We start from the raw sequence: 20,885 nt of genomic DNA, 5'->3' as shown, positions 1-20,885 counted from the left end.
CTTTAAATGCTTCCGAAACACAAAATCAACGACAAACGCATATAATGGGAGCACAATAAGAATCAGTACACCTGGGACATTAAACACTGGGTGGTGGGAGCTGTGAGCCCTCGCAGTTCTGGGATCTGAAATGTCTGTCCCCCAAGCCTTTGGGGACTGCCGCGTAAGAGAAAGGGAGCAGGGGTTGTGGTATGTCTGACACTCTTGGGGTTTGCTGCACTGTGAGAGAAAGGGCATGGGGGAATGTGCTGTCCCAGTAGGCGAGGGGATTGCTGTGCTGCAGCAGGGGGAGGGGTGCAAGCAAAAGTGAGTTTGTGTGTTGTGTGCAGCAGGAAAGGGAATGGAGGCTATGCTGACTGGTACCCCTGGAGAGCAAGAGGGTTGCTGCACTGCAGTGAAGTATGACATGTAACAGAGGGAGCAGGAGCTACCACATCACTGATGGCTTTGGGGAGCGAGAGAGTTGCTACAGCCAGGTGCCACAGAGGAGAGAGGTAATAGCTGCTCCTGTGTGGGACACTTGGGGTCTTGCTCAGGAACCCAGCCATGTGTTTGAAAGCAGACTGCCCCCAATGCACCTCTTCTAGTCTCTCCCCTTTTGGAGCCCCCAGACCTCTATCCTAATTTACCTCAAACTGTAGTGGAGTATTGCAGCGACTAGCAGCCAGAGAAGGAATTGGTGAGAACATCATGCCGTAACCATTGCGACTTTCCTCCTCTCCTGGCAGAGATGAGCAGGGTGTGGTGAGTTGCGGGCTCATTGAGCCAGGAGGTGGAGGCGTGATGGGAGATAGTGGCCTCAGTAACTTGGTAACATTCTGTTCCATCAGGTAGCGAGATTTCCACTTCTTCAGGGGGCTCAGCAAGTCTGTGAAACATGAACACAACTGAACTGAGAATCATAACGCACAATTATTAATGCCAAACCATGAACAGTTCCCCTCCCAGCCAGAGCCCCATGAATGCTCAGCCGTAACTGCATCCCATTAAAGGCCCCTAAAAAACGAGGAGCTCCCAATACCAATGAAAATCCTTCTCATCCCACAGGAATGTGGAGACACGTAACAAAGGTAACAAAACAACTCAGTTATAATAAATGACACGTGGGGAACAACATGGTCAAGTGTGGGGAGCGGTGTCAGGACAGGACTGAAACAGAAGGAGAGAGAGATTACATTTCATGGCACAAAGAGGTGACAAAAACAAGACAAATTCACTCTATGACTGCTGTGGATAAACCACAGCACAGCACAATTCTCACCAGCTGAGCTCCACAATGTCTCTAGAGTTTGCATAAACATAACCCCCGGAAATGATCATTCCCACAAAGAGGAACCCTTGCCTCAGCCCTACCCTCTTAAGTGCACGGTACCGCACTTTTCAATTACTTGTAAGCTCTCTGGGGCAATGGCTAGCCTCTGCCTGGTTTTCTGTGAAGAGCACAACCTATTTTGAGATACAGAAAATAATTTACCAAGGCAGGAAATCTGAGCTGCACCCTAGAGAGAAAAAAACAATGTGATATTTCCAGATCACTACCACGTAGTGTTATCACACAGTGCCCCAGCTCCTCTGTGAAGGGTGCAAGGGTAGGGTTCCAGTTGCCTCAATACCATTATCCCCCTTCCACATCAGTGTGCCTAGCCCAAACTGCCTCCTCACCCTCAGCCGTGCTCCCTCCTACTACGGAGCTTTAGTTTACCTGGACCCCTCCGGAACCCCTCCATGCTGCAGCTGCCTTCCCCATTATTTTTTCCCAGATGCTTTTCCTGACCTGTTTACCCCTAGCTTCCTCACTACTTGGTCTTGGCCCCTAGTGTTTCTGAATGAATTTTGACCTCTTTCCCAGCTCTAAAGGCCCCCAATGAGGCAAGTCTCCTCTGTTCCAAGCAGAAGAAATTTGACTCATCCTTTCTTCAGACCCAGGATCTCCATAGGGCAGTAATCTCCTTCTTGTCAGGTGGTACCCAGCGCTCACAGACAGGGACTAACAGTAGCACCCAGTCTGGGATTCTGCCTTTATGACTAGTATTTCATTTGCCTTTTTACCGAGCTGCCAGGTTTGCCGCTTCCTCACAATCATCTTGGGAGCTTCTCAAGACCTGGGTGCTCTGTGGTTGGTCCAGTTAGCTCATATTCCCTAGACTGAGTCCTTGTTCCCCGGGTCATGATTTTACACTGGTCTCCATTGACCTGCATTTCCCCACTGCTGTCCAGTCCTCGAAACCCTGGCATCCCTTTGGAATCTCCCTGTTTTCAATCCCCTCACATCCAATGCAGTTCCATTATGAGTAGAGATCCTAGAACCACCGTGAAATCTCCACTCAGCCATTCTGGAGCTGGGTGAGTCTCCTAAGAGCCCCCTTTGTCTCATGCTCCCACACTTTTCTAGCCAGTTCCCCTGTTTCTCCTCCTGCTCCTGCGCTTTGCCATGAGCCATTTGTGTAGGATGTAGAATCCTGTCTGTTGTTTAGACCAACTCTCTGCTGATCCCTGATTTCCCCCTTTCTCGGCAGTGAGACCCTCCCTGGTCCCCTGCTGTTACACACACACGATTTGCTGCCTGAATCCACCTTGGCAAAGCCATCTGCCAACTGGGCTTCCTAGGAACTAACTGCCAGGTCCTTTATGAAGAGTTTAACATCAATCAGGGAAATTCTAGAAACAAGAAGCTCTTGGTTTCCTTGTGTCATGACCTTTGTAAAGTGATGCTGTTTGCCCCTTTCCAGACCTCAGGAACCTATCCTAAATTCTCTCTATTTTTAAAAGTGTCTTTTAGAAATTCTCTAGTTTCTTTGCTCACTTTCTTCAGGTTTTGCTCAGGGACGCATAGTATCCAGACCTAGTGTTTTGTTCACTTTAAGTGCATCTAACCTTTTAATAACCAATTCTGTTGTTATCTGTACACTGTCTAGCTCCTCGTCTGTCGTCCTTGGAAAACTGATCCCTGACTTGGGCAGATCTCCACCCTCTTCCTCTGTAAAGACAGATGCAAATTAACTATTTCACAACTCGGCTACTGCTTTTCTCACAGATTAAAAGCCAATGTTTTTGAGTAGCTGTTTTTTAAGCCTGTGCCTATTACCTATTTACCTGGTGACCCTTGTTAATTCTCTCAGCATACATTTTAATAGCCAGCTGTCACACTCTAAGGCATGACGCTGTTTACCTTTGTCCTGCAGAACAAACTCTGTATCATACAACTCTGGTGAGAGTGCTGTGAGATGCAGTATCACCACACTGTCACAGCAAAGGAGTCGGGATGCCTCAAGCTAGGATGAGCCTATGGAAATTGGGATGGGTGGTAAAACTACATCCCCACCTGCCACAAACTTGTACCAACATGCAACAATGCATGTTTGCAAAGCCTGTGTCTCATCCTGTGTGTCAGTACCCCTTAATGGCCCATAGCCTTCTATAAATGCATACACCAGGCACCCCAGCACTGCATTTGAGGGTTCTGGATACATACCTGCATTGTCCTTGCAGATGCTAGAAGAACTGCTGCTCTGGTTACTTTGGTATAGACATTGGGTTCTGTTCTCTTGTGGAGTAGATGAGGTCTGAGTCATCCCTTCTTCCAGGGCTTGTTTCATCCAACGCTGCAACAGAACTAGACTACGTCAACGTGCAGTCCCCCTGTGCTGTACATGTGCATGTGCAGGGTATACTCAAGAACTCCTAAACATTTGTACAGCAGGGCAAACGCCTGTAGAGCTCTGCGTCACATGGCCCAGCCAAAAAAATTGGTATGATAGAATTGTTAAAGCTGGGCCCAAAGACTACTATGAATGGTTCTGAATTGGTGCTCTAGATGAGACAGGTGCTAAGGGTAATAAATCTGTATCAATAATCTAAGGGTACAACCTCATTAGAACACAGACTTCCCAAACTCAGAGATTAGGAAGCTAGGGAACTCTAAGCAGAGGTTTTTAAAGCAATCTAGGAAAGTATGGCTATTCAGAACTTGCCCAGAGAATATGCCTTCTGCACAAAGCCCAGCTTCATGCACAGGCAGGGAAGCACTCTGATCCCCACTCCACTTGCTCTGGAAGACACATCAGAACCAAGGAGAGTTTCTACCCTACCACATAGGGCAAGGAAGTGACAAGTTGACTCAAGTGTAATTCTCCCAGGAGTGTGTTTGCTGTCAAAGAGCAGCAATGAACATGCAAACCTGATAGTGTGGGCGCTACAATTTAAGAGGGGCTAGCCAGGAGGAGAAAAATCAAAGTGGACCCTCCTCAGGAGACAGAACAGTGGTGGGGGGAAAAGATAAGAAAAATCATAGCAGGGGAGAGCATAGAATAAGAGATGATTCCCCATGGATACGTGGAGAAGAGCCAATCTACATCACCTCACTTGCCAAATTTACTGGCTTCCCCACCTGCTGCAATGCAGCTGTGTGGGAACACTAAATTCTGCAGCAAGTGACCTTTGACAGCACAAGATCTCTTCCAACTGATTCCAGTTATTTGAAGTAATGTAAGAAGCTGGGGAGAGAAGCCAAAAAGTGCTAAGGACCACATTGGTGTGACAGTAAAGTGACAGTGAAACTAAACCCAAGAAGAAAGGGAGAGGAACACCCTAATTAAAGATAGGTTTCAGAGTAGCAGCCGTGTTCGACTGTATTCGCAAAAAGAAAAGGACGACTTGTGGCACCTTAGAGACTAACCAATTTATTTGAGCATAAGCTTTCGTGAGCTACAGCTCACTTCATCGGATGCATGCTGTAGCTCACGAAAGCTTATGCTCAAATAAATTGGTTAGTCTCTAAGGTGCCACAAGTCCTCCTTTTCTTTTTCGTAATTAAAGATAACACCAATGATTTCAGAAACAGACAATGAAGTGCAGTGGCCTTGTTTTTATCACATTAGCATTGAATTTGATGTTTGTTTATACAGCCCCTTTGAAGATCTCACAGCACTTTACCAACCTATGCCTCATATCACCCCCTTGATGGAGGTAATCCTATTTTACAGATGGGTAAACTGAGGCACAGAGCAGGACCTGACCAAGGTCACTCACCAAGTCTGGAAAAACTAGAAAAAGAACCCAGATTTAGCAGACTCCCAGATCAGCAAGCTACAGGGGCATCTTTCCTTCAACAATCCAAATGGTGAAACTTACACATTCCATGCTCACTTTAAACAATTTAAAAAGCCTTGAATCATGCTTGCTGGACAATCAGCAGATATAGCAGCTCACATGAAGTGCATCTCTGATGCAAGAAGGCCCTTGAGCAGTTATGCTACCACCTTCTGTAAAAGCTAAAGCCTATACAGAGTTTTCAATAAATAAACTAAATAAACTGCAGCACAGTAACAAGACACAGAGCCCACAAAGGCTTGACTCAGCATGGTGAGGCCAGAATCTAGACAGAGAAGAACTCAGCTACAAAACATTTCAGAGGTAACAATGCCCCATCTGATCCCTAAAAGAATTTACCATTCTACATTCAATCTGGGAACAAAAATGACACAAAAATCATAAAAACTTAGAAACCTGGTTTTACGGCTCATTAGAACAATTTGTAACACACCTCACTGCCTGCTAACCTTAACTGCCCACTTCATTTTAAGTGGTCTCCTACAGCATGTGTGAACCCTTTATGCTTAGTAATCTGCCCCACCTTGTATTTAGCTTGGACACTCTCGTTACCTTCTACAGACCTGAGTAAGAGCTCTGTGAAGCTCAAAAGCTTGTCCCTTCCACCAACATAAGTTGGTCCAATACAAGGTACTACTTCACGTACCATGTCTCTCTCATATCCTGGAACCCCAACATGGCTACAACACTACTACAAACAAATATCATAACAAACTCCTCCAGACCACTGCTTACAACACAGTATCTTCATTTTATCTGCCTGGATTCATTCTAAATTTCAGCCAAGCAGCAGGACAGGGCAGATATGGTTGGATGACAGTGTTATAGGTTCACATATATCAGGGGTGGCCAAACTTACTGACCTTTCGAGCCGCACACAACAATCTTCAGAAGTTCGAGAGCCGGGGCACACCTGCTGGGGCTCTGAGCTTCAGCCCCACGGGAAGTGCCTGCCGGGGCTTCAGCCCTGCTTCTGCTGAAGCCCCAAGCTCGGGCTGAAGCCCGATCTCCACTGCAAGGTAGAGGTTCCGAGCTCCCCCCTCCAGTCTGGTGGGTGGAGAATGGGGAAAGGGGGGGAAAAACGGGACACACAAGGGGGCTCTGCGAGCTGCACTTTAACTGTAAAAGCCACATGCAGCTCGCGAGCCATGGTTTGGCTACCCTGACATACATAATCAAAAGTGACAGAACCACTCTCCGTAGAACCGTAAACAGGAGAGGCCTCAAGGTTAATTGCATTACTCCTTACACTGACTAGGACCAGCTCATAAGAAATGCAGGGATTCACTCTTGCAATCCTGTCCAACCAGCTAATCCATGTAGTGGAGTCAGGAACACCTTGTGAGCAAATCCAGTTCTTACAGTCTCATTAAAACAGTGGAATCCATCATACAGAATATTGACCTCTCTATCAGGTTAGGAACTGCAGCAACATTGGAAGATGAAAAATCCCACATCATGTGGCTGCCCCTGGAGCTGCTCAGTCATCACCATCCCCATCACCACATTGGGAGAGGCAGGACTGAGTTTCAGAGGATGATCTCAGCCTTTCAGCTAGGCTGGCCCCTCACTCAAGAAAGGAGGTAGGGAGCCGAACCAGGCTCCCTGCCTGGATCTCACCCAATGCTGGCTGCTTCTGAGTCCAACTCAGCAAGAGTATGAGCCCATTCCTCTCCCTTTGCTCTGGTGCTGCCTGCTAGGCACAGGAGAGCCCAGGCTCTAGAGCACTGGATCTCAGAGGGGACAGGAGAGTTCTGCTCAGGGGCTGAACACACAAGGCTCTCTAACCCTTGAACTTCTCCCTGAGCAATTCCTCAACGCATGTAGACACGAGAAGAGTGGTTTCTTTCTGTGCTTCCTGTACAGCCCTGGCACACCCACTCCAAGGGGCACTTTGGCACATTCAGACCCAGACTCCAATCTCCTTCTTGTTACTATTTCATTTTTCCGTGAGCTCTGAGAACGGTCCACAAGGAGTCTGAGAACATGCACTAACACACCATGTCCTCACCCTCAGCTCCACTGACCTCTTACTCTACAGCGGTGTTTCTCAACCTTTTTGATTCCAGGGACTGGATTGCTGCCTTTCTAAATTGTGTCAGGGAAATCTCAGGGACTGGAAAAAAAGCTGCCACAGACCAGTTGTTGAGAAACACTACTCTAGAGTATGCAGAAATATGCTGGACAGAGCTAACTCATTGTGACTGCACAGCGACAAGCTTGACATGAAAAGCCTTTACAAGAGTGCGCTGATGTTAATATAACGTGGGTATTGAAGCCTTAACAGAAGAGGAAATGAGCAGACATACCTTTTTACAGGAGCTGTATATCCCATCCAGCTGAAGAGGCCTTCGACGTCTCTCAGGGATGAAAGGCGAGCCAAAGCGGATGTAGTGTTTGGGTGTGGTACAAATCAGTGGGGAGTGGATAAGACCTGGCAACATGTTGAGGGTTGTTGCCAAAACAGTGGGGTCTGTAGTAATACGTAAAGGACACTCGATGGGGCATTCCTGCTTTTCTGCCTTGTCATTCAGCCATTCTGTAACTAGATACTGAAGAAGAGAGCAATTACGAATACAGCAGGAACCGGCGAAGAATAAAAGTAATAAAACAGAGCATGTAAGGGTGTACTGCCCAAGACACCACCACACCAAGAGCTCAGTTATGTTCTGCAGGAAATGCACAGGGGGGAGGCACCTGATATATCTCATCACAGACAGCAACAGTGTCCTGAAGGAAACACACTGGAGGAGAACTATATTAACACTGTGCATCAGATTCACTGCAAGTCGTCCAGAGACTCCATACGGGCCGGGCAGAGCCCACCCCCTCCCATGTTTGATGAAGACTCTCACACCACTTACCTTTTTAGTTTTGGGGTACTTTACTGTGGCTCGGTTAGACTGGGATCCTGCAGCCAGCACCACAGCTGGGTCAGACCCCATCAATTGCCTACTTTCTCCTGGACCCTCTACGCTGCTGACATCTGCGGCAGTTACTGAGCTGATACTGCTTCCCTCCTCTGGGACAGCCTGGGAGAGCTCGGTCTGCTGGGAAATGGCCTGCTTCTGCCGTCTCAATCTTTGTGCTGAACTGGTCCGATATCGAGAAAAACGGCTTTTGGGTCGGGGCCTGGAGGGTTTGGCTTGAGCTGGTTTAGTGATGGTCTTTTCTGGAATTGCATCCTACAATGCAAACCACATCATCAGTCTGAGAATTTCTAAGCTTCTCCCCTCTTCTCCTTTATTCTGCACGTGGGAATTAGGAATGAGTTATTTTCTGGCGCTATCTAGCTAGCTTTGTTAGACTACACCCCATTAATGCCAGGCTCTGAGAGGGTAGGGCTGGGAATTGCTTTGTGAATCCTCTTGAAGGGCTGGACATGTTTGTGCCTCAGTTTATTGTTTTTTCTCCCCTTTGCATCTCCACTCTGGAGTTTGGAAAAGGGACCGACTGGCACACTCAGGAGTGGTCTCAGCTTCAACAAGACACATATCAGAAAGCAGCAGCATGAGACTCACCCCCTGTTTGAAAGTAACTGTTGCCATTCCTGAGCACTGATAACACTGATTCAGTCCCAGACAATGACCTGCCCCACCACCATGAGACATTTGGCAATGGGAATTCAGATCCAGCATGGACTTGTTATCTGAAACGGTGCAAATACCTTTCTCCATGGCTCCAGTGTAAGCAGCCAGCTGGAGAGCATATCAGTGCACAAAAAGATCCAGACCCTTGGCCATTAGATATTAACCCTTGCAAGGCACCACAGGGGCTGTGTTGAACTTGCCTTGGTGTAAGCTATGCAACAGCCCTACCTCCAACTTACTGCTGTCTGTGTGGACCTCCGTGTGTTCACCCCAACATTGCTGATGCTGTTAGGAGTGCCTGGAGCAGCCCCACTTAAAGCTGAACTGCTGTCTTCAGTTTCAGGAGTCTCCATTTTCACCTCCTCCAACTCAGAAGCCTCAGGGTTAATGATGAATTCAGCATCTGTGCTGCTCCGATCTGATGGCTGCTCTCGTCTTCTCTTTCTCTTCTCCAAGTTTTCAAACATGTGCATGATGGCTTCTACCTTCCTCTCCTCCCGGGACTAGCATACACAAGAATATGTCCAGGTCAACAATACCAGGCAAGCAAGAGGACAATAAGGGGTAGGTAAAAGATCAGAAGTACAGTGGGCAGGGGGGCCGGACAGCATATGGTCCACAAAGGTGATGGTGCAGAAGAGGGCTGGGAGGGGATTAATGATTCACAGAGAACTGGAATGCCTCATAATGAAAGGAGACTGTCTCAACTTAAACAAGTAAGGGACCAGCCTCCTGGCATTAGAACTGGCAGACTTGTTTGGAGAGGAGGAGACCTTTTATGTAACCCAAACAACCTAGCATGTATCTCCAACATGAACAACAGAAGTCAGATGTTTTACTATTGCCTCAGTTGGTATCAGTGGGGCATTCGAGTGCAGCAACCTTAGCATATGAGAGTTGCTGATGGGGCATCCTTCATGAAGGGCCTTCAACTTTTGAATTCACTGCTTCCCACCCTGCTTGGTTCGACATACCCTGAATCTTTTCATTTTCTGGGCATGCTGTAATGCCCATCAGTTCATTGATGCATAGACCAAGGCCAGAAGGACGGTGATCATCTAGTCCAGTGGTGGGCAACCTGCGGCCCATCAGGGTAATTTGATTGTGGGCCGCAAGACATTTTGCTGACATTGACTGTCCGCAGCTCCCAGTGGCCGTGGTTTGCCATTCTTGGCCAATAGGAGGTGCAGGAAGCGGCAGCCAGCACGTCCCTGCGGACTGCCACTTCCCGCAACTCCCATTGGCTAGGAATGGCGAACCGCCGCTACTGGAAGCTATGGGGGGCTGTGCCTGTGGAAGGGCAGTGTTAGCAAAATGTCTTGTGGCCCGCAATCAGATTACCCTGATGGGCCACATGCGGCCCACAGGTTGCCCACCATTGATCTAGTCTGACCTCATGTATAACACCAGGCCAGAGAACTTCCCCAAAATAATTCCTACAGCAGATCTTTTAGAAAAACATCCAATTTTGATTTTAAAAAATCAGTGATGGGGAATCCATCAGAGCCCTTGGTAAAATTATTTCAATGGTTAAGTACTCGCACAATTAAAAATTTACACCTTTTTGGAAATTTGACTTTGTCTAACTTCAATGTCCAGCCATTGGATTGTGTTACGTCAGTCTCTGCTAGACTGAAAAAACCACCAACATATATTTGTTCCCCATGTGGGTCCTTACAGACTAATTAAGTCACTCTTTAACCTTCTCTTTGTTTAGCTAAATAGATTAAGTTCCCTTAGTCTATCACTATAAAGAATGTTTTCTAATCCTTCACAGAGACGAGCTGGGTGAGGTAATACCTTTTATTGGACCAACTTCTGTAGGTGACAGAGACAAGCTTTCGAGCTTATCAATCATTCTCATGGCTCTCCTCTGAACTCTCTCCAATTTATCAACATCCAGGATTCCAGCAGCAGTCGCACCAGTGCCTAATACAGAGGTAAAATAACCTCTCGACTCCTACTTGAGATTCCCCTGGTTATGCATCCCAGGATCACATTAGCTCTTTTGGCCACAGCTTCTCACTGGGAGCTCATGTTCAGCTGACTATCCACCATCACACCCAAATCTTTTTCAGAATCACTGCTTCTCAGGAGAGAATCCCAAATCGTAGACTCATAGACTTTAAGGTCAGAAGGGACCATCATGATCATCTAGTTTGATCTCCTGCACATTACAGGCCACGTAAACTCACCCAACCACTCCTGTGACAGACCCCTAACCTCTGGCTGAGTTACTGAAGTCCTCAAATCATGATTTAAAGACTTCAAGTTACAGAGACACTAGTTTAAACCTGCAAGTTACCCGTGCTGCAGAGGAAGGGAGAACAACCCAGGGTCTCTGCCAGTCTGAACTGGGAGAAAATTCCTTCCTGACCCCAAATATAGCAATCAGTACCACCCTGAGCATGTGGGCAAGACCCAGCAGCCAGATACCAAGGAAAGAATTATCTGTAGTAACTCAGGGCGCTCCACATCTAGTGTCCCATCACTGGCCATTGGAGATATTTGTTGCTAGCAGTCGCAGATCGGCTACATGCCATTGTAGGCAGTCTCATCAAACCATCCCCTCCATAAACTTATCAAGCTGTCTTGAACCCAGTTAGGTTTTTTGCCCCCACTGCTCCCCTTGGAAGGCTGTTCCAGAATGTCACTCCTCTGATGGTTAGAAACCTTTATCTAATTTCAAGCCTAAACTTGTTGATGGCCGGTTTCTATCCATTTGTTCCGGTGTTCACATTGGTGCTTAATTTAAGTAACTCCTCTCCACCCTGGCATTAGCCCTTCTCTGCACCTGTTCCTGTTTGAATTCATCTTTCTTAAACATGAGAAACCAGAACTGCACATAGTATTCCAGGCGAGGTCTCACCAGTGCCTTTAATAACAGAACTAACACTTTTCTTTCTCTACTGGAAATACCTCGTCTGATGCATCCTAGGACAGCAATAGTCTTTTTTGCGGCCACATCACACTGATAGCTCATAGTCATTCTGTGATCAACCAATATACCCATGTCTTTCTCCTCTTCTGTTGCTTCCAACTGATAAGTCCCCAGCTTATAGCAACAAATTCTTGTTATTAGTCCCTAGATGCATGACCTTGCACTATTAAATTTCATCCCTTTTCTATTACTCCACTTTTCAAGGTCATCCAGATCTTCTATGGTCCTCCTCTGTATTGGCAATATCTCCCAACTTTGTGTCATCCTCAAATTTTATTAGCACACTCCCACTTTTTGTGCCAAGATTATTAATAAAAACATTAAGTACGATAGGTCCCAAGACGGATCTCTGAGGAACTCCACTAGTAACCTCCCTCCAGCCTGACAGTTCACCTTTCAGTATGACCTGTTGTAGTCTCCCCTTTAACCAGTTCCTTATTCATCTTTCAATTCTCATATTAATCCCCATCTTCTCCGATTTAATAATTCCCCACGTGAAACTGTACCAAATGCCTTACTGAAATCGAGGTAGATGAAATCTACTGCATTTTCTTTGTCTAAGAATATCAGTTATTTTCTCAAAGAAGGAGATCAGGTTGGTCTGGCATGATCTATCTTTTGTAAAACCATGTTGTATTTTATCCCAGTCATCATTCACCTCTATGTCCTTAACTACTGTTTCCTTCAAAATTTATTCCCAGACCCTGAATACAATTGAGGTCAAAACAACAGGCCTGTAGTTTCCTGGATCACGTTTTTTCCTCTCTGAACAGGTACCATATTAACAATTCTCCAGTCACAGGGCATGACCCCAAGTTTACAGATTCATTAAAAATCCTTGCTATTGGGCTTGCAATTTCATATGCCAGTTCCTTTAATGTTCTTCAATGGAGATTATCTGGGCCCTCCGATTTAGTCCCATTAAGCTGTTTGAGTTTGACTTCCACCTCAGATGTGGTAATTTCTACTTCCATATCCTCATTTTCATTAGCCATGCTGCCACTATTCCCAAAATCCTCATTAGCCTTATTAAAAATGGAGGCAACGTATTTAAGTGTTGGGCCATGCCTAGATTATCTTTAACCTCCACCCCATCCTCAGTGCTTAGCGGTTCCACTTCTTCTTTCCTTGTTTTCTTTTTATTTATATGGCTATATAACTTTTCACTATTGGTTTTAATCTCCTTTGCAAGGTCCAGTTCTGCCTGGCTTTTGGCAACTCTCACTTTTTGTCTACCTTTTCTGACTTCCAAGAGGTAGCTTTCCTTGCTGATCCATCCTATCTTTCCTTCCTTATAGGCTTTCTGCTTTTTTAATTACCTGTTGAGATGCTTGTTCATCCAGATTGGTCTGCAACCCTTCCCTATGAATTTTTTCCCCTTGCTTGGGATGCAGGCTTCAGATGGTTTCTGCAACTTTGACAAAGTAATCCCAAGTGTCTCCCACATTCAGATCCTGGAGTTCTTCAGTCCAGTCCATTTTCCTAACTAATTCCCTTAATTTTTTTTTTTTTTTTTTAAAGTTTGCCCTTTTGAAATCAGGGACCCCACTTGCAGATCTATTTTTGTTTATCCTTCCATTTAGTTTAAACTGAATTAGCTCATGATCACTTGAACAAGTTTGTCCCCTACAACCTTCTATGAGGTCCTCACTACCCACCACACCGAATCTAAAATGGCATCATCTCTTTTAGGTTCAGCAGCTATTTAGTGAAGAAATCTACCAGTCGTCCCTACTATTATTAGTAGGGCTTATTCTTCAACCTCCATCTGGGAAGTTAAAGTCTCCCATAACCACACAATTCCCAGTAGTAAAGAGGTCTCAGATTGGATCCTAGGGGTCTGTAGCTGACCCCAAGCACTATCCAAGGGGAACCTTTCTTCCCCGAAGTGATTTTGACCCAAACAGACTAAATGTTATCCTTTACATTACTTCTAATTTCTTTACAATCTACCTCATCGTTAATACACAGAGTTACTCCATCACCTTTATCTTTATTTCTGTCTTTTCTGAACAGCTCATACTCTTCAATCCCTGTACTCCAGTCATGACTACTATTTCACCACTCTTCTTGTTATTCCTATAGTATCTGTTTTTGCTTCCTGCACCAGTAGTTCTAGTTCCTCCATTTTGTTACCCAGGCTCCTTGCATTCATATACAGACAATTTAGTAGTTTCTGCTTGGCTTTGCCCACATTCCTCATCTGACTGGGTAGTCACTCTACTGCCATTATCGCCTACCTGACTGTTAGCTTCATTGGCACTATCTTTCCTCTTAATGTCCATTCTCTTACTCACCGTTGTTTCCTTTCTCCATTGTTGTATATTCTCTCTCTCTCTTCCTCCTGGTCAATATTAGAATCAGGCGTGGAGATTACTTGAGCATCTCCCAATTGTCTCCCTGGAGCTCCTTGTTTAAAACTCTTAATTAGTTGGGCCAACCTCCACCTCAAAAGTCCATTTCCCTCCCTACTCAGGGAGAGTCCATCCACTGAAGTCTTCTGTCCATGAATGCCTCCCACTGGACGAACATCCCAAAGCCCTTATTATAGTACCACTGCCTGAGCCATCTGTTGATCATCATAATCTTGTCTTGCCTTGGTTCTCCTCCTCTAGAGAGGGGCAGAATCCCACTGAAGGTCACCTGAGCCTCCATTTCTTTAAGTAAGTGTCTTCCCCAGCCTGGCAAAATCTCCTTTGATATGTTCTAGCAGTATTGTTTGTTCCCATGTGAAGGACAATCAGTGGATTCTTTCTTGATCCCATTAGGATCCTCTTCAGCCTCAGTTCCATATCCTGTATCTGAGCTCCCGGCAGACCGCACACCCCTCTGTTTCCCGGATCAGCTCTGGTGACAGGCCTGTCTGTTCTTCTTAGTCGGGAGTCACCAATCACATAGACCTGCCTCTTCCTGGTGGTGGTGTGATTCTCCAGCCTTCCTCCTGTTTTTTCTGACTGCAAGTTCTCTTGCCTATTGTTCTCTTTTGTAATCTTCTGTGGGTCATCCTGTATCCTCCTGGGGCTCCAAACTCTGGCTATCTCCATTGACTCTTTCCCTCTTCTTATAGGAATAGCCGCTCTTCTCTTTTTCCTTGCCCTCCCACCTTCTGTTACGCCTGATGCGTCTCTTTTTCATTTTCCAACTCAGCAAACATATTCCTGAGCTCTATTTCTCCCTCACTAGCTGGTCTTTTCCTCTGCCGGTTCTTGTAGTCACATGTTTCTGCTGGCCATTTTCCTCACCTAGCAGTCTACCCTAACAGTTCTCCAGTCCAGCTTGCATCTGCGAGTCTTGACATTTTCCTTCAGCCTCGTCTTGCCTTTTCTCCATCATCTGCTTGAATCCCCTAGGAAACTCAACCTTAGTTTCTATCCTGTGAATATGACCTATATTCTTTATTTCTAGATGTATGCATTTACATTTAGCTGGATTACAACACACAGTGTTTGCGTGCACTCTGTTTACAAAGTGACCCAGATCACCCTGAGTCAGTGATCTATCCTCTTTGTTATTTACCACTCTCCCAACTCGTGTCATTTGAAAACTTGACCAATGATGATTTTATGTTTTCTTCCAAGTCACTGATAAAAATGTTACTAAGAGTAGGGATCAGAACTGATCCATGCAGGATACCACTGGAAACAAACCCAATCTGTGGAAGCAGGCATTTCAGAGGGGCTGAAGCATTTCGGGGGAACACGAAAAGTGGGTGATTTTGAACTGTGATATATGTGCTGGTTGGTGGATGGAGTATGTACTGCTGTTATTTTCACTGCACTTTCAATTAATGTCAAGGACACATCTCAGGATAAACATCCTCTTGAAGTACATACATTAAAAAAACCTAGTTCTTAGTTATACAGAAAACTACCACCCAGAAAACCAACCCAGATGCTATAAAGAAGGCACAATAGACTACAAATGCTTGGGAAAAAATCAAGGATTGTAGTGTTAGTTCAAGGGTCTCCTCAAAGATCTGAGGATAAACAGCAAGTAACCACACCAGAAAACCACAGTACTTAGGGTTGCAAGGAAAAGGGAAGAAAAAGAGCAAAAGGACTGTGTGTTGCCAAAAATCTAAGCGGACTAAGAAGGACTTTTACAACCGTGTGTGTGCAAAACAAGGATCACTAATAAAAGATACGTGGAAGACATGCCTCCTAGGGCATTAGCTAGCAACCCTGCAGAAAAGTTGGAGGGAATTCAGAAAAAAGCAAAATGATCAGGGACCTGGAGGGATTGATGTATAGGTGTGATGAAAGATTAAAACAGCTAAGTATATATAAGCTTGGCTAGGCTACAAAGGAGGGAGGGAAGGAGGAGGCATAGGGACATGATAGTAACCTAACAATATTTACTTTGAAGTGTTTGGACACCAGGGAGTAAGGAGAAATTATTTAGTGACCAAGAAAGGAGCTAGGACTAACTGAATGAAACCAAGAAAGGAAAAACATTCTTACCAATTGGATGTTATAGGCTGTGAGACAGTCCCACAAAGCAAATGGTGGTTACTAGATTTTCTCCATCTCTAACTTATTGGAGCCTAACCAGCAGTGTACAGACATCGTGGGATGTGAAATCTGCCTGGTTCACCCTTCCTGACAAGTCAGTGGTTTCTGAACATTTGGAATCATGTCACTAAACAAGAGAAACAACCAATCGGCCCTGCGTGACCTGCTCCATCCTATACACCTGTCACGAACAACGAAACTACAGATCAGAGTAGAAGAGGTACTCACCCGTCTGCTGTGAGCCAGGGCTCCCTGCTCATCCACAGCCTCTTCTCTTTCCCCCTCCTCTTGCTTCTCTTCTTTATCTGCAGCCTGAAGAGCAGAGAGAAGCCAGGACTCAGAGCAGTCACCATTGCAAAATGAAAATATGGAGCAATTGAAAAATTGCTAGGATTAGTTTTGCTATCTCACTAGGGTGAGGCTTAAGAAAGAGCTGTGGCAGTTCTGGAGATACCAGCACCCTGTAGGACCAAACTCCTCCACAGTGAATGATTAGACACCTGACATTATAAAGTGTCAAATTTTACCTCATTGTCACTGGCTGCAGCAGGTCCCTCTGGAACCTCCTCTGCCTGCTGGTTGCTGTTCTCATCTGATGCAATGCCCTGCTGTTCCAATTCTAGTTCCTTCCTACGGGCTTTCCGACGCCTTGTTTCTGCCCCAATCATCAGTGTGCCTAGAACAGGTGGAGGTAGGTGTTCTGCAGCATTTGGGTTCCGTTTCTGTACAGGGCAATTCCTGTTCCCCTTGTGACATGCACAGTCCACTTTATAGTTGCTGGTCCAAAACACAAACATATCTGTGTCACTCCTCATTTCTCAGCCCTCCTACAGAGACATTAAATGCATCTGCTACTATAGGTCTCACCAGGTGCCAAAGCAAGGAGAGCCTGCTACCTTCCAGCCTCTATCAGAGAAGAGGCCAGTAGAACTGGGCAGAATAGAATACATGAAAATACAATTCAGCAGATGATGGAGCAAAATGTAAGAAAAGAGGAAGGGGCTGGAGGAGGAGGAGGAGGATGACTGTGCCAGGAGACCAGCGCAGGCTGGTGAGATGAGGGACTCACCAGATGCTGTACTCATAGTCAAAGGCAATGGTGACCTCTGTGTCCTTGGCAATGGTGGTGAGTGCATAGATACACAGGTGGATCATCCCATCAGCAATCACATGACGGACCTTCACAAACAAAACAGACAGAAACTGACACCCCAAGAGAGATGGGAGTTCCTGCATGGCACGCTAAAATTACCCTCTCAATTATCCCTAGAAAAAAGCCTGCTTTGCTGCCCTTCCCCATCCATTACTTTGTCCTATCCTGGACCACTCCTGTGCCCTGACCAGAGGAAACCTACAAGTCTTCCCTTCTCTAGCTCTCTTAGGCCTTCGAGAGAAAGGCCTTGTGCTCCCCTACCTCTTCCCTCCCTGTCCCTCCATCTTCAGCCTACAGGCAGCCAAATGGGAAAAATCTGTACAACCCTCTGATGGATTATCAAACTCTCTCTCTTCTCTTCACTGACATTACTTGTGGCCACTTCATTTTATTCAGGGCTTGAAAGCTCGTGAAAGGGGCTACACTAACACCTGTGCACTGCTGGCCTGTGTTTCCACTGACGGGGGAGCAGGAAGTTTACCTCTGCATTCGGTGTACAGGAACGCCTGATGAACCTGGCATCGTTGCCAAAGGTGCGGGCATCCACACACATCTCAACACCGTTGAAGTTAGAGTAGAACAGCACAAAGGGGTATGGCCTAGGGAAGTAACAAACTCTTGTAATCCCCCCAGACTCAATTCCCACCACCAGTATAACAGCCACTCCTTACTGAACAGGAATATGGGAAGCAGCTCTTCCTTTGCTTCTTTCACTCAGGGAGTTCATGCAGCTCCTAACTCATAATACAACAGATCTACCCAAAAAAGGGGAGATTTTTATTCCATAAATGGAAAAACACATAAGAATATAAGAATGGCCATATTGAGTAAGACCAATGGTTCATCTAGCCCAGTATCCTGTCTTCTGGCAGAGGCCAGTGCCAGATGCTTCAGAGGGAGTGAGCAGAACAGGGCAATTTATCTATCCACTGTTGTCCAGTTCCAGCTTCTGGCAGTCAGTAGTTATGGGACACCCAGATCATGGGCTTTGGTTCCTGATCATCTTGACTAATTGGCATTGATGAATCTATCCTCCATGAACTTATCAAAAATTTTTTTTATACTTTTGGCATTCACAACATCCCCTGGCAACGAGTGCCACAAGATGACTGTGCACTGTGTGCAGAAGTACTTCCTTATATTGGTTTTAAACTTGCTGCATATTAATGGACTCGGGTGATCACTGGCTTGTGCACTATGTGAGGGGGTCAATGACATTTCCTTATTCACGTTCTCCACACCACTCATGATTTTATAGACCTCTGTCGTATCCCCCCTTAGTCTCCTCTTTCCCAAGCTGAACAGTCCAAGCCTCTTTAATCTCCTCATATGGAAGCTGCTCCATCCCCCAATCATTTCTTGCCTCCCCATCTGTACTTTCCTAATTCGAATATTTTTTTTTTATATGGGGCAACCATAACTGCACAAGTATTCAAGGTGTGGGCGTACCACGAATTTATATAGTGGAATTATATTTTCTGTGCTATTACCTATTCCTTTCCTAAAGGTTTCTAACGTTGTTAGCTTTTTTGACTGCCGCTGCACATTGACTAGATGTTTTCAGAGAACTATCCATCACGATGCCAAGGTCTCTCTCGAGTGGTAACAGCTAATTCAGACCCCATCATTTTGTATGTATAGTTGGGATTATGTTTTCCAATGTGCATTACTCTGAATTTATCAACATTGAATTTCATCTGCCATTTTGTTGCCCAGTCATCCAGTTTTGAGATCACTTTGTAACACTTCACAGTCTGCCTTAGATCTAACTATCTTGAGTAATTTTGTATCATCTGCAAACTTTGCCACCCCACTGCTTACCCCTTTTTCCAGATCATTTATGAATTGGTTGAACAACACTGGTACCAGTACAGATCGCTGGGGGACCCCGCTACTTACCTCTCTCCACTGTGAAAACTGATCATTAATTCCTACCCTTTGTTTCCTATCTTGTAACTAGTTACTGATTTATGAGAGGACCCTCATCCCATGACTCCTTACTTTGCTTAAGAGCTTTTGGTGAGGGACTTTGTCAAAGGCTTTCTGAAAATTCAAGTGCACTATATCCACTGGATCACTCATGTCCACATTTGTTCACACCTCAAAGAATTCTAATAAGATTGGTGAGGCACGATTTCCCTTTACAAAATCTGGGTTGACTCTTCTCCAACATATCGTGTTCACCTGTGTCTCTTATAATTCTGTTCTTTACTGTATTTTCAACCAGTCTGTCCGGTATTGAAGTTAGGCTGACTGGCCTGTAACTGCCAGGATGGCATCTGGAGCCTTTATTAAAAATCGGTGTCACATTAGCTGTTCACCAGTTGTCTGGTACAGAGGCTGATTTAAGCAATAAGTTACATACCATAGTTAGCAGTTCTGCAATTTCACATTTGAGTTCCATCAGAACTCTTGGGTGAATACAATCTGGTCCCGACTTATTACTGTTTAAATGTATCAGTTTGTTCCAAAACCACCTCTACTGACACCTCAATCTGGGACAGCTCCTCAGATGTGTCACCTAAATAGAATGGCTCAGTTGTGGGAATCTCCTTCAACTTAATCTGGGCTGTTTTATATCTTTTTTACTTTTCTATGCCTGGCACAATTGCATGACCCCTTGTGGCAGGGTGTCTGGCAGTGTGGGGTTCCCCCACAGCGGTCCTCAATCACTCCATGCCCCCGTGCTCTCACACTGGTCATTGAATAGCACTCTTACTTTTTGAAGAAATGCCCATTGACCTCAAATTGCTGCCGTAACATAACCTTTCCTCGATATTCAATTATAAGGGTATCTAATGCCAAGTCTCTTGCTGCCCTCAAGATCTTCCGGTGCTTCTGAACCCGAGTCACTCTTCCCAGTTGCAACTGCAATGGAAACCAGAACAAAATATGAGAACTCAAAACAGAACCTCAGGCAACAACCTTGTAGATTTTATCCTATGATTTACATATGAACAAACTGGCTTCTAGTAACAGGACCTGGGAATTCTGACCAGCTCATGATACCACTCACTCCAAGACAGACATTTGGGCAACAGGCAATAACTTGGAAATAATGTTTATTCATGGGAATAGGAAAATTCATCTGTGCTTAACCACAATTGTCCTTTCTTTGAGTAATAAGGTCAACAGATCCATTAGAATTGGTACTTCAGCCTGATTGCAGCTTGGGGGCAGAACCAGACCTGTCAATCACTGGCAGTAGGAGAATGCCCCACCTCCTTAAATTCCTTCCCTCTAGTTAAGATAATTTCCACAGCCAGGATAATTCAAAACTACTTTCCTAAATTACAAATTGAGGAAAAAACACAATTTCTCTCACTGCTGAGCATGGTAAATTCTTCCTAATGACAACAATCCCAAACCCTTGGATGTCAATTTCCTTCTCTATTCTGGATGACCCATTTGTCTCCAGGATCTGAGGACCTTAATATTTGAAGAAAGCAAATTTTCAGGTAAGCATGGATAAACTTTCCTATTCTTTCTTCATGCTAAGGTCCACAGAGCTGTTAGTGGGATTGTCAAAGCAGTGTGTCTCCAGGGTGGGAAGCAGGATCATCCTTTAAATGTGGACACGC

At 45.4% G+C, this 20,885-nt stretch overlaps 1 protein-coding gene across 3 annotated transcripts in view; it reads right to left on the bottom strand.

The window, feature by feature from the left end:
* The window catches only part of SETD5 (SET domain containing 5), a 156,272-nt gene that overhangs the window by 40,936 nt on the left and 94,451 nt on the right, over positions 1–20,885 (bottom strand). For all 3 annotated transcript variants that reach the window (XM_074957249.1, XM_074957251.1, XM_074957250.1), the window contains exons 9-18: positions 20,024–20,172; positions 17,786–17,903; positions 17,221–17,330; positions 16,679–16,928; positions 16,380–16,463; positions 8,939–9,202; positions 7,974–8,294; positions 7,419–7,661; positions 3,473–3,602; positions 630–868 (exon numbers count right to left, since the gene is read on the bottom strand). In XM_074957249.1, the coding sequence (XP_074813350.1) occupies positions 630–868; positions 3,473–3,602; positions 7,419–7,661; positions 7,974–8,294; positions 8,939–9,202; positions 16,380–16,463; positions 16,679–16,928; positions 17,221–17,330; positions 17,786–17,903; positions 20,024–20,172 (1,908 nt within the window). The remainder of the gene's footprint in view (positions 1–629; positions 869–3,472; positions 3,603–7,418; positions 7,662–7,973; positions 8,295–8,938; positions 9,203–16,379; positions 16,464–16,678; positions 16,929–17,220; positions 17,331–17,785; positions 17,904–20,023; positions 20,173–20,885) is intronic.

The sequence above is a fragment of the Natator depressus genome, chromosome 7 (assembly GCF_965152275.1).
Source record: "Natator depressus isolate rNatDep1 chromosome 7, rNatDep2.hap1, whole genome shotgun sequence".
Taxonomy (NCBI): Eukaryota; Metazoa; Chordata; order Testudines; family Cheloniidae; genus Natator; species Natator depressus.
Note: the sequence above shows the minus strand (reverse complement) of the source record. Positions and strands in the feature narration are given on the sequence as shown.